At 39.7% G+C, this 14,426-nt stretch overlaps 1 protein-coding gene and 1 long non-coding RNA gene across 3 annotated transcripts in view; one reads left to right on the forward strand and one right to left on the reverse strand.

Annotated features, from left to right (window-relative positions):
• The first annotated feature begins 1,145 nt into the window (after positions 1–1,145).
• LOC148428311 (uncharacterized) lies at positions 1,146–10,590 on the forward strand. Its single transcript, XR_015868456.1, has 3 exons — positions 1,146–1,244; positions 1,429–1,515; positions 9,566–10,590. It is a non-coding gene; the product is annotated as an uncharacterized LOC148428311 (long non-coding RNA).
• LOC148428312 (plexin-A1-like) overlaps positions 6,242–14,426 on the reverse strand; it is a 246,596-nt gene continuing 238,411 nt past the window's right edge. For both annotated transcript variants that reach the window (XM_088439610.1, XM_088439605.1), the window contains exons 32-33: positions 11,992–12,142; positions 6,242–10,244 (exon numbers count right to left, since the gene is read on the reverse strand). In XM_088439610.1, the coding sequence (XP_088295736.1) occupies positions 10,149–10,244; positions 11,992–12,142 (247 nt within the window). In that variant the 3' untranslated portion in view covers positions 6,242–10,148. The remainder of the gene's footprint in view (positions 10,245–11,991; positions 12,143–14,426) is intronic.

Genomic DNA, 14,426 nt, shown 5'->3' on the forward strand with positions numbered 1-14,426 from the left:
AGCTGCTATCACACTGAGGGGTGAACGCCGGTAAGGGCGACGTCCTTTTTTGATCTCGCCGGGTCCGTTCTGAGCCTCCGGCGTTCTCAAGAAGGCCGCGAGACGTCGCCAGACGTTCGCTTGTACTGCTTTTGTCGCCGGGAAGTTTTCAACATGTTTTGCTGCGTACGGCGGCCGCCCGCTGAACACCTGAGGAGACCGAATGAACCCCGGCGAGATCAAAAGAGCCGCTACCGAACCCCGCATTCGCCACGTCAACAGTGAGTAAACCTCATAAGCTTCCACCCCACTGAGAGAAAACCGTTTTCGATTAAGTAGTGTGATGTGTTATAATATAGAATAGCTAACTTTTTTTTTTTTTACCTCAAATTATGAAATTAGCATGTGCCAAATATTTGTATAAGGCTGCGTGGATAATTTTTTGACTTTGACACATTATGAAAAGGAAAATGCGGCTTGTCTCCTTCAGTCCTCGGACGGGTGCTTGAACAAGCCGGCATGGATGTCGGCAGGCGGGGGTAGGAAGGGGTGGGGGGGGCAACAAAGGGCAACCTCCCACACTCTAATCTCTGTAATTAGCATGTGCCAAATATTTGTATAAGGCTGCGTGGATAAATTTTTGACTTTGACACATTATGAAAAGGAAAATACGGCTTGACTTGTCTCCAGTCCTCGGACGGGTGCTTGAACAAGCCGGCATGGTTGTCGGCAGGTGGGGGTAGGAGGGGGTGGGGGTGGGGGTGGGGGGGGCAGCGAAGGGCAACCTCCCACACTCTAATCTCTGGAATGGAATTAGCATGTGCCAAATATTTGTATAAGGCTGCGTGGATAATTTTTTGACTTTGACACATTATGAAAAGGAAAATGCGGCTTGTCTCATTCAGTCCTCGGACGGGTGCTTGAACAAGCCGGCATGGATGTCGGCAGGTGGGGGTAGGAAGGGGTGGGGGGGGGGGGGGCAGCGAATGGCAACTTCACACACTCTAATCTCTCACAACAGTCATCACTTGGGTAAAGACCATCCCAAGTAAGATGATCAGCAAATCATTTCTGAAGACTTCCATTTAAAACAAATTGAAAATTACTACCCGTTTTTTTCCCTATCACAGTGGGGACAACCCATTTAACTCCTCTCCGGGAGTTAAATTTAACTCCTCTCCGGGAGTTAAATGGGAGGAGCTATTTGGCGTGTCCGATAGCGATTCTGAAGTGGACCGGAGTTCCTGCAACCAACTGTCAGTCAGGTACCGTAAGTTCTGCAATATACAATGTAGAAATACCCTGAAGAGTTATTTAGTCATTTCAATAACATACCCCATGGTGTTTTTTAATTAGATAGTCATGATATATGTAACCACTTGAGTGAGGGGTCAACTTATACTTGGGGTGGAGTTGTTCTCCGATAATCTCCGATTTTTATTACGACAGGACTGAACTGTGGAATGAAATCTGGCTCAGAAGGGCTTCGGATCATCAGACTCTGACAACAAAGGGAGATGTAAGGACCATGCAGAGGTATAATTTTGAATTTTGAATATTCATGTCATCTCCATAAGAAGACAAGCACAAGCCAGTGGGTGCATGCGACATTTTTTGGGAGACTTCCATAGATGTCGTCGTGTGATCAGAATCAAATTCAGCCACCTTGACTGAGTCAATGGTCTGAGTCATTTTTGCGACAAGAAAGGTACATACAAACTTCTGCTTGAACGTCTGGCAATGGATTGGTGAACATTCGAGACCTTGAACAAACTTCTGAAAACGCTGCATTTACGGCCTTGGAAACTGCTCGCAATCGCTCCATCCTCCGTGAGATACAGGCGGTCAATTTTTTTTTGTATAACATGTCTATCATCTGCCCACCCACAAGGAAGAAAGCTTTGAGAATCCTTTCAGCTTGACCTTCAAGCATAGAATAGTTTTGGGAAAAAAGGAAGATTTCAGGTATACCGATATGGGCTGCTTTTGGCCCAAAGATGTGCAAAAGGTTGCATCTCGGGGTCTCTTCATGTGGAAGATAAGGATCGCTGAACTTTACCGGCTCACACAAACAACTGCTGCCTGAGAATAAAATATAGAGAATAAATTATTGCTATTCCGAGTATACAGGTTTGGGTATTTTATGTCCTGTAGGCGTGTGGGTAGAAGAAGTCAATATGTTTTTGCTTGACACGTCCTGCTCATTTTCTCTTCGCTTTGAAGACATTTCTCGTGCCTTTGCTTGATATACCTCCTTACTAGCCTGATCATTCTTACCCGAGGTGAGTATCTTAGTTTTTTTTTTTTTTTTTTGTTGGTTCGACATCCCCAGTAATGAAACCGGACTTAATTATCCAATTCTCTGTGCAGCATCGAACGATTATATTACCGTATTTTCCGCACTATAAGGCGCACCGGATTATAAGGTGCACCCTCAATTAATGACAGATCTGAAAACTTTTCCCATATATAAGGCGCACCGGATTATAAGGGCGCACCCTCAATTAATGACATATTTTAAAACTTTTTCCATATATAAGGCCCACCGGATTATAAGGGCGCACCCTCAATTAATGACAAATTTTAAAAGTTTTCCCATATATAAGGCGCACCGGATTATAAGGCGCACCCTCAATTAATGACATATTTTAAAACTTTTTCCATATATAAGGCACACCGGATTATAAGGGGCACCCTCAATTAATGACATATTTTAAAACTTTTTCCATATATAAGGCACACCGGATTATAAGGCGCACCCTCAATTAATGACATATTTTAAAACTTTTTCCATATATAAGGCACACCGGATTATAAGGCGCACCCTCAACTAATGACACATTTTCAAACATTTTCCAATTTTTCAATCACAATATAGTAATACTCAAAGTAATAACTCAAATAATAACTCTAAACTCTCAATAGCACAATAATGCACGTTTTAAAATGTCATTAATTGAGGGTGCGCCTTATAATCCGGTGCGCCTTATAGTGCGTAAAATACGGTAATTTGGGAAAAGAAAGAGTAAAAAATGAGAGCACACTGGATGATATCGGTAAATTTAGCAGAAAGGAGTTTAAAGCGGTCCAAGAATTGAGGATTATGAAGTCAGGTTGGTTCTATTCAGAATGCAGACAAGGTGTCTGTGTTATCCAGGTCACTCTCCCTCCAGAGGTCTGAATCTCTCTTCCTCTCACCTTAATATTTCCATAATGGGATTTTTAATTTTGATTGATGTCTTGCCTGTCAAATCCACTTGTTCCCAAGAGGTTGAGGGCGTTTGAATGTTACATTTTCAAACTTGTAATGGACATCATTTGAGACTTGTTTGGGACAATGAGACTTCATTTGAATGTGAGGAGAGTTCACCTTTAGTGTGTAGGGATGGTTTCAGGATGGCGTAAAAACGGAGTCAAAGGCTAACTAACCATCCTTTGTTTTTATCGAAAGCTCGAGGAATAATTAGCTAAGATTCACACGCAAGGGAACGCTCACTTCACACATCTGTAATCTCTAGTGATGAGGAAAACGAAGCCTCATGAAACACTTGTGATATTTTTGTGATATTGGGTTCGAAATGAAGGCTAGTGCAATGGAAATAAATTACATTTCCAAATGCATCTTTAAAGCAAGATCGCCATCTAGAGGAACATAAAATATCACAAGTGGTTCATGAAGCTTCCCAACATTAGCAATCTCCATCAAGTGATGTGAAATTACCGTATTGTTCAGAAAATCAGCCGTGACTTTTTTCTCATCATTTGAGCCCTGTGGCTTATAGTCTAGTGCATTTTATCTGCAGGTTTTTAATTTATTTCTTTATTTATTTTGCTGGCCACCAGGAGACAATCCACCAGTAAAGCAAATGTTTATATCTCTTTTAGGTGTCGATTTATCGAACAACTATTAAAGTAGCTCTGCAGTATTTTGTTGGCGTTATGGTGAAAATAATCATCCATCCATCCATCCAAATATGCTGGCTTTATACATGCATGTTCATTCTCTAGAACACAGGTGTGGAACTCCAGTCCTCGAGGGCCGGTATCCTACATGTTTTCAAACCTTTTCCCTCAAAAACACCTGATTCAAATGATTGGGATCATTTCGAAGCTCCCGCAGAGCTTGCTAATGAGCTAATTATTTGAATCAGGTGTGTTGGGGAAAGAAAACCGGAAAACATGCAAGATGCCGGCCGTCGAAGACTGGAGTTCAACACCTATGCTCTAGAAAATAAAATGTTGTTGTCTGATGTTCTTGATGTGATATCTGCGGTTTATAGTCCGGTTTTGTTTATCAGTTTTCCTCAATTTTTGATGCTGCGGCTTATATGCCAGTGCGGCTTATAGTCGGAAAAGTATGGTTTATCAAATTTTTCTGACAAAAATGGAATTAGAATGGAAAGAAGATGCGCCGAAAAATAATCTCCGATAACCACCAAAACAGGACTTTGTTTTTTTAATGGCGCAAATAAAGCACAAGCACAGACTATTTCCGCCACTTTTTTGCATGGGGCAGGGGGCCAGCTTCACATTACGGGGTGAAATTTTTCACAGCAAAGTGTGGATATCAAAGTATTCTCATCCGTCTAATCTTCCTCGGCAACCACATTAGCATCACTGTGGACAAAACTGGCGAGAAATCAAACACAAAGTACTTTCCTGTGCCATCATGAATTAGAGCTCATGGTAAAAGTCTCACATTGTGTTTTGTTTTTGGAAGGGAATGCACTTGAGATAAACCTTAAACTTTTTGAGATAAACCTTAAACTTTTTTTTTTATCTCCAACTTCTGAGGGAAGTTCTCAGCAGGGATACAAAAAGATCCAGATGAGTAAATAAATAGCAAAACACATTTAGTCTCTCTTTACACATAATACCAAGAAAAAGACTCGGAAACGGCATTTATTGAGTCTGAATTTTCCGAAAACGTCTCATAGTTAATAAATTATAAAAACATTTATATTCCTGGGCAGTCAGTTTTTCACCGAAGGTGTTTCCACTGGGGTGCAACGAAAACATTTGAAAAACGACAGATGAAGACATTAGAGATCTTCCGTCAATGTAATCGTCTCCACCCGTGTCACCTAACACCGGATTTCAAACGTACTTACCGTATTTTCCACATTATAAGGCGCACCTAAATGCCTTAATTAAAAAAAAAAAAGCTGATGTTGCGCCTTATAATCAGGTGCGCCTTATATATGGATCAATATTGAGATTGGGATTCGTAGATGTGGAATGAAGCGATAAAATAAGCTTTACCTGTTTTTTTTTGTCTGTTTACAGTTGAACAAGGTTGCTCATGTTGACATTGAGTTATTACGCTAATGAAAGTTTAGAGTTATTATTTGAGATGTTATTACTTTGAAAATTACTAGATTGTGATTGAAAAAGTTTAAATATATGTCATTGAGGGTGCGCCTTATATATGGAAAAGGTTTTAAAAAATGTCATTAATTGGTGCGTCTTATAATCCGGTGCGCCGTATAGTGCGGAAAATACGGTACTTAAGACTAGCTTTACTAATTTTTAGAAGATTTTCCACGCAGTATTTACGTTATGATTAATTTGACTCATAACCCTAAACCTCGTCTATGCCAGGAGGTCCGCAAATTAATTTGGGTTATTAATAAAAAAATAGATGAGTATTTGTGTTCATTAATTTTTTATTAAATTGTGAATATTCATGCCTCTTCAATGAAGCAATCATTTTTATATATTTTTAATAAATTGAATAATTTTTATATTTGTTGAAATGCGTCTAGTGTCTACAATTGCTTGCTAACGAGGCGATGAAGCCAGAAGAGCTAAAGCAAACATTTTATTTTTTTAATGCTGTTTTTGACTAAATAATTGGCAGCACTATGTTTGGGGGAAATTTACATGATTTGTTATAAGGCGACGTGCAATTTTGCGATACTTAAGTATAGCTGAAAAGTAGTGAATATCCTTTTCCAATTGAATCTTTTGCTTAAAATATTTTTTGTTTGTTATCTTTCTGCAAACATTTGCACTGTGGGTCCTTGGAAAATTTGCTTTGTATAATGGGAGTCCCATGCTCCCAAAAATTTGAGAACTCCTGGTCTATGCTAGCCGCTAATATATAAGCTAGCTGCAAACCTGAGGACCAACTATATGGTGCATTCAAATGCAGGAAAAAAAAAATATAGCGGTTATTCTTCTAAAGCTATGCTTGAGAGGAAGAAAATCGATACATTCTATGTAGTTTCTGACCCATATCCCAAAGAAAAGAAAGAACAAATGCGGGACGTCCTTTATTTACTGCGTGGCTTCCTCTTCTTTCTTGAGTTAATGAATTGCTCACACTATTTATGAAGCTTTAACATTCAAACCAACAAGGTGCTTGAAACTCAAAATCTCATCAGAGTTTACCAAAACTTAGGCTCAACTTGGCTAAATCTGGTCTATCCGTCTTTGAACGGTTTTAGTCCAGAAATAGTCGTTGAAAACCGGTTTGAGTTTACCGTGTCCTTTTTGGTCCAAATTTAGTCCAAGCATAGTCGTTTATAATACGGTTGTGTTGAGCACTTTAATGGGGTCTGAATCTAGTCCCAAAATACTTGAGAACTGGATCGTGTTTCAGCCAATCCAATCTAGCACGAATTTAGTCCAAAAATTGTTGTTCATGTTTAGATTTTGGCCCATCCATTAAGTCCAAATTTAGTCCAAAAATAGTCATTCTTAATTGGGTTATGTTTTTCAAATGTAGACCGAAAATAGTCATTGAAAATTGGCTACTGTGATTGCATCTCTGACATGGTTCAAATTGTGTCTAAAAATAGTCCTGGGGTGTATTTAGTAGTCCAAATTTTGTAGAAATTTTTACTCAGAACAAATTTGTCAAATTTTGTAGGCCCGTCCTTTACTCGAGGTTTCGTATACTAATGATGGAAAAATGAAGCCTCGTGAGACACTTGTAAAATATTTTTTATTCCTCTAGAGGGGGCTCTAGGTAAGGACTACTGCAATGGAAATGTAATACATTTACACTGTAACTTCAATCCAAGAGCGCCATCTAGAGAACTCCAAAAATATCACAAGTGCTTCACGAGGCTTCGTTTTTCCCATCCTAGCTTTTACATCTGCCAAAGTCATTTTGTACAGAGCCTGAATTTTCTTTGCCACAGTGATGGACAAAAAAACATTTGTAAAAAAGCACTGTGAAAGAAGAACACAAATCCATTGCAGCAATTCTCATTTTTTTTTCAAAGTTATTTAAGAACTGTGCCTTTGATCAAGTTAAAACATTCTGAGGAGTTCTCCATTAGTTCAAAAATTCACGGTACATGGTTGTAGATACAGCCCGCTCTTGTGCTCTATTCAGCAAAACATTCATAGGATTTACATAGGCCCATTTTACACAACTGAAAATTAACCTTTGTATCTTTTTTTCCCGCACGTTACACCAACTTGTTCCCGGTAAAATTAGGTAGGACGAAAGTTAATCTGGACATTTTCAGTAACGTGTCCTGAAACATATACTGCACTGCAAACACTTGATTTTGATATGCAAAACAATATTTTAAGTGACATGGGTCTTCAAAATATTTAAAGTAACAAAGTTTGAGGCACTGACTTATTTTTCTTTTCGATTAAATCCCAGTAAATTCTACAGAATTTACCTGCCTCAGGCAGAGAATTCAATAGGAAATGGGAAAAACATTTTTTTCACCCTCATAAAACCACAAGATGAAACAAAAGAAAATCACCAAAAATAAATAGAATCAAATACAATTTGGTAAACATATTCACATTTGAAGAATGTTTTGACTGCAGATTGGAATGTAATGCTATTGTATTAAAATCAATATCACGCAAAAAAAAATCTGGTAAACCTGGGCTGCTCGATCACTTATACTGTGTTCTGTGTAAAAAGCAAATGCATCTTATATTGTCACTTTCAGTGCTGGAGTGAGAATTTTTGCAGGTTCCCTGCGTAAAACAAATTACCGTATTTTTCGGAATATGAGGCGCATCGGATTATACTGCATGTTTAGGAAAACAAAGAGTACAGCAAATAAATCAAACATTATTCAACTTTAACTCGACACCCACACATAAGTCGCACCATCAGTTTTTGAGAAAATTAAATACGTTTCCCCTGTGCAGTATTTTGATCATTTTTGGGTCATTTTCTTCCACGTAATTCTCGCAGTATTTTAGCCAAGGGATGGCACACTCCTGCTAGTGTGATAACTGTGGTTGAACTTTGACGCATTGTCACCATCTGGGTGAAATTTCAGCTCCTTACTGTTATTTCAATGCTTTCCAATTGATGTGACATGCCTTCAATGTAACGATCAATAGGGTAGACCAACTACTGCACAAGGGTCACTTGCACGTCTAGAGATATTCCAAATGACAGTTCTGACTGGAAGGATATTAGCACACGTCTTAAATCACCTGTGAGTGGCTAATTTTGTTACGTAAATTGGGCACACCAAGGGTTGAGCTAAGGTTACAAAACAAGTTTATATGCCAGGGAGAGTAACACACATGCAAATTTGGTCATCACATGAAGAGAACTGCAGGGGGTTTCTGATGTTTTTTTTTGTGTGTGTGTGTGTGTGGGGGGGGGTGACAGAACATACAGTTCATCACAATTAGAACCAAATACATAAAAACACTTCAAAATGTGCAGAAGCCAATGACACATTTTCATATCCACACTACCAAGGAAATACGGTTCAATCACAATGTGTCAACACAAACATCCATAAATAACATCGAGAATAAAAAAAAAAATACTCAGTAACTTTTGTTTTAGGGCATGTTTATATCTAGATAAGGCTGTCTTCGTAAATGCTAGGTGCAAATTATATTTCCATAATTTTGTACAAATGCAGATTTCACTCGCTTTCACTCACCCCCCCCCCCAAAAAAAAAAAAAAAAAAAAAACACAGAACCCCCCTGCAGTGTCTCCAGACAATGATCATATTTGCATGTGTGTTGCTCACCCAGCAAGATAAAGTTATTTTGCAACTCAAGCCATGGTGTCCCTCATTTACACAGCAAAATTAGCCACTCAGAGGCGATTTCGGGTGTGAGCTATGGTTCTTCCTGCCGATCGCCTCACCGGTGAACTTTATAGGCAGAAAAGGTCAACGCTGGCAATGACAGTTTCAAATGCGCCTTATATTCCGAGGAATACGGTAGATTCTTCTTGATTGGTTGGCGCAAAAATTACCGGGCATGTTTGGGTTTTGGAAGGAAACCTCATGAAATATAGAATGTTTCTGCGATTTATATATCTACGTACCTATTTTTTTTTTAATAAGTCTCACTATCATGGCAACATTTCATGACACATTTTATCTAAAGAAAAGAAGTCTCTTTGCACTAAACAACATTCAAAGTAAAACATGGCACATAACTTTTCCTTGTTTGTTTTTTTTTGTTCACATTTTCTACTCTGAAATATCAAATCCTGTCAAACCTATCATTTGTACAATAAATGCAAAACATCTCTGTCGATTCAAACAACAAGGTCTGTATTTATATAGCTATAAATGTGTTCATATATCCTTTGCTCTCTTTTGATTTCGCTTTGTTGTGCAAATTCAGCAGAAACACGAGTGGCACCGCACTAAGGAGAGGAGGCAGTTTTGGTGGGACACGCAACCAAAAGATCGGGATTCACAACTTAAAACACTTCGACTCCTTTTCGGGCTTTGTGGACTTTTGAAATCAGTGCCAGAGGAGTTTCCGCCACAGAGAAAGTTCTTCTTCCTCAGTGTTCACCCTGATGCGGAGTCACACCCGATCTGCGTGAGCTCCCACTGAAAAAATGGCAAGAGGAAAGCAAAATCCCAAATCGGGACGCGAGTATCCTGGTTTCTTTTTTCGTACAGTTTAAGCTTGTTGAATTTGCACCTCGGTTAAGTCCAGAGTAGTCAACCATTGCCCCCTATGAGTATCTGCTCAATTTGGTAGTTCCGGGCTTGGTTTGCAGCTCAGTTTAAAAAACAAAACAAAGAAAATCGAATTTCAGCTCTTGCTGTCTCTTCATTGACCTTGTAGTTTCCTTTGCCGTCTTTCGTTGTTCGAGACTTGACAAGCTCGGCTTTCACACGTCCGGGAGCTCAAAGCCGTCTAGGAAAAAGGCTTCTTTCTCGGCGATCCAATCCGAGAGGGCCGCTTTGAAGCCTCAGCTAGCCAGTGCCATGGTGTCGATGACCTGCTCCATCTTGCCGCGTAGCCGCTGCCTTCGACATTGCTCGTCTTTCTGTAACGCTGAGAGGATCTGCGAGCAAACCACCGAGATAACATTTTTAGTGCCCTCAAGAGATGTCAAAAAAGACGAGAGATTGATTACTGTATTTATCGGACTATAAGACGCAAGTAAATGTGCGTTCAACCGAAAAGATGCGAATCAATGGCGGTGCTCAAGAAGTTTTCAAACTACAGTATGAAAAAGAGAAAAAAAATCTATAAATTGAATAAGATCTTGCGTGAAAGTTTTCTACGTGAAAATTTGATATTCATGTTTACGATTGCGGATGATTGTATATATATACGATGTACAGTTTTTATATGTTCACTAAAATCAAAGGAGTTGCGACTTGTGACTGCCACAGCAACAGGTTGTCCGGTTTAGGGTCAAATTTTGTCACTATATGCTTCCGGGAATAAATTCAAAATAAAAGCTTTTATTTCACAATATAAGCATTTGTGTCTGTACGTCATTCGGAATGGGAGCGTTATTTTAAAGTCGGTTTTCCTGTCAGCAGAAACAAGCAGTCCATTGCCAAAAACACAGGCAAAAAATCTCGTTCGGTGCAGGGACGAGCAGTCTTGTGGTAAAACTAATCTTGCAAGATCTTGTCACACAAGATTTCATCCCATTTCTAAAAATAACATGATAGTAAAACGTCATTCATCCTGTCCATCACAGACTAATTCAAAACGTAAGGTGTTCTCGGGTTCAGTTTGCCCCATAAGCATCTGTTATTATTATTAGCTATGGCTGTAGTCGCAGCTGGGTGCTTTACATTGATGTGGTAGGCTACGCTGTTTTTGTGATAACTCCTTCTGTCACAACTCCTTCTGTCACTCTACTTTTATCAAAGGTACTGTCAGTGTGTTTTTTTTTTTAATGTTTAAATGATCATTTATGGGACAGACAATTCCCACATGTTCTTCCATTTTCATGTCTTCCTGAAAAAACCTTCCCACCCAAACGCAATGACAGTTTCCACTTCAGGGGTGTAGTTGACCTTTGTTCTCTAACCCCCGACAAACTCAAGCTATCATTGGGAAATCATAATGTTAGAAGATAAAAATGAAAACGAAATGGTTTAAATAAATGCTATAACTAATGACTGTTTTAATTGATCGTAATTAATCTGACATCCCTAAAAAAATATTGTAGACTGAGATGGTACTGTCGAAGGGAAAGGTTTCTACACAACTTTTTTTCCTGTTCCGCTACTACTTTTGCTCCATGTATTCCTCCATTCCTAACCCAGACATGAGCAAAAATCATGCGCTAGCGCTAATTTCAGGCTCCCTTCTAATGATTACCTTTGGAACCGATGCAAACTACTTGTATAATGAATAAGTGTGATTTGCTATACATATGCATCATTCGGCATCCCCATTCATGTTTGGTGATTTTGCAGCTACCTTCCTTTTGATAATAGGCCATAATGAAGGGGGGCAAACGGTTTGAAAGGAGCCAGCTGGAGTGTAATGAAGAGGAAGGAAATAGATGAAGAGGAAGCTGCAACTTCCGAGTTTTTCATCGTAAAACTGCGATAAAGTGGAGGAAATCAAAAGTTGATGAGAATATATATATATAGCTGTCCGTCACGGGTCACAGGAGGCGTGTAAAACTCCAGTGCTTAAACTGCAGTGACTCACGGGAGAGGAAATAATGACAGTGATAATCAGAAGAAAAAAATAACGACGGTGATACTCAGAAGATGACATGAAAATTGCAAATCAACAATCATATCAACTGATAAATGTGACATGTCGTGGAACCTTACCTCGTCTTTGTATTTGATAATGTAAGAGTAGATCTCGTGTAGTGCAGACATGCTGTTGAACTGGCTGAGGTGTAGGCGGGACTGCTCTGCTAGGTAGGCACTCATGTCCTGATCGCTGATGGCTGGCATACGGGAGATATCCGAGTAATACCTGGAGGATGGGATCGGCAATGTCAACCACTCCTTATTTTCATCCGTGTTCATTTCGCCCAAGAGATAAAAGAGCATACCATTGTCTCATTTTCAAGAGTTTATTTTAGTTCCAAATGATTTCAGGGAACTGGCTTGAGAGGTAAGAGGTAAGATAGATAGGTAGGTAGGTAGGTAAGGTAAGGTAAGGTAAGGTAAGGTAAGGTAAGGTAAGGTAAGGTTAGACAGACAGACAGACAGACAGACAGACAGACAGCTAGATAGATAGATAGATAGATAGATAGATAGATAGATAGATAGATAGATAGATAGATAGATAGATAGATAGATAGATACGTAAGTAAGGTTAGGTTGATAGGTAGGTCGGTAGGTAAGGTAAGGTAAGGTAAGGTAAGGTTAGATAGATAGATAGATAGATAGATAGATAGATAGATAGATAGATAGATAGATAGATAGATAGATAGATAGATAGATAGATAGATAGATAGATAGATAGATAGACAGACAGACAGACAGACAGACAGACAGACAGACAGACAGACAGACAGACAGACAGACAGACAGACAGACAGATAGATAGATAGATAGATAGATAGATAGATAGATAGATAGATAGATAGATAGATAGATAGATAGATAGATAGATAAGGTTAGGTTGATAGGTAGGTCGTTAGATAAGGTAAGGTAAGGTTAGACAGACAGACAGACAGACAGACAGACAGACAGACAGGTAGACAGACAGATAGATAGATAGATAGATAGATAGATAGATAGATAGATAGATAGATAGATAGATAGATAGATAGATAGATAGATGGATGGATGGATGGATGGATGGATGGATGGATGGATGGATGGATGGATGGATGGATGGATGGATGGATGGATGGATGGACGGACGGACGGACGGACGGACGGACGGACGGACGGACGGACGGACGGACGGATAGGTAAGTAAGGTTAGGTTGATAGGTCGGTAGGTAAGGTAAAGTACGGTTAGATAGATAGATAGCTAGACAGACAGACAGACAGACAGACAGACAGACAGACAGACAGACAGACAGACAGACAGACAGACAGACAGACAGACAGACAGACAGATAGATAGATAGATAGATAGATAGATAGATAGATAGATAGATAGATAGATAGATAGGTAAGTAAGGTTAGGTTGATAGCGTTCACCATTACTGCACTTTAAATGAGCTCCTTAAGAATCCTGCATACATATTCCATTATTATAGTGCAGCGTGGTAAATTTGACGGTAAATTCCCCAAATCGTTCAAGCACAGCCAATTACCCTCACTAGTAACTTCTTAGCACATCTCCGCATGTTGGCAGCGTGTTTGCGGTTCTGTAATTCACCTGGTACGTATTACCCGAGACATTGTTTGCGAGCCAGCCGGGCATTTGCGGCTCGGCTCGGTTGCGCGAAAAGAATTGAACCAGCAGCACGATACTTCACACTGTCACGCCCGGAGTTAAGGAGGAAGCAGCCTTGAAAAGCTACTTAGAGATTAATAGACTCACCCATGAAAGGCAGCATCGGTGGTGCATAACTTATCTGGAGCTGAGTAACATTTCGGTGCTGAATAAAAGATGAAGGGTGAACCAGGGGGCTGTTTTCACTGAGCAGTAAATAATGTCACACTTGCAACAAATCCTCCTATCACCTGTGTCGTTTCCATCTCCGCTTGATGAGGAGGATCAAGAAGGAGAAAAAAAATGGGAGGGAATTGGCCCTTTGCAGATTGTATATTAATAAACCGGGGTGCGAGATGCTGATTTGAAAAGATGCAAGAAAGCAGAAAATTGTTTTGCATTTATTGGAGCCGGCGTTGTACTCTACTTTTTTTGCGCTTCCGAAAAACAAACACTTTGAGGAATAGTTTACTCTCAAACCACGGTTCACGCTAGGGACAGCCAAATGAAGCTCCATGAAACACTTGTCAGATGTTTTTTGACTCCTCTAGATGGCACTCTTAACTCAAAGAGCCAGTGGAATTTTTACACACTGCAATAGGATTCATCTTGAACCCTTTCGCTCCCGTTGGGACGAAGCATACAACAGTTTTTCCAAAAATGGCGGTGGTATAGGAATAGTAGCGATAAGATAAAATGGCATCCCGGCCGTTCGTTACACAACGAGGCGGTGCTGGGCGGACTGTCAACAACGGAGCTTTCGTTGTACAATTTCTCGTGAGTTAACGATCCAGCAATGCGGAAATATAGTGATAATATGTGCTAGAGTATATATGTGTCAGATTACACTGATTACTATGTA

The sequence above is a fragment of the Hippichthys cyanospilos genome, chromosome 2 (assembly GCF_059441005.1).
Source record: "Hippichthys cyanospilos isolate Australia breed blue-spotted pipefish chromosome 2, RoL_Hcya_1.0, whole genome shotgun sequence".
NCBI classification, from domain to species: domain Eukaryota; kingdom Metazoa; phylum Chordata; class Actinopteri; order Syngnathiformes; family Syngnathidae; genus Hippichthys; species Hippichthys cyanospilos.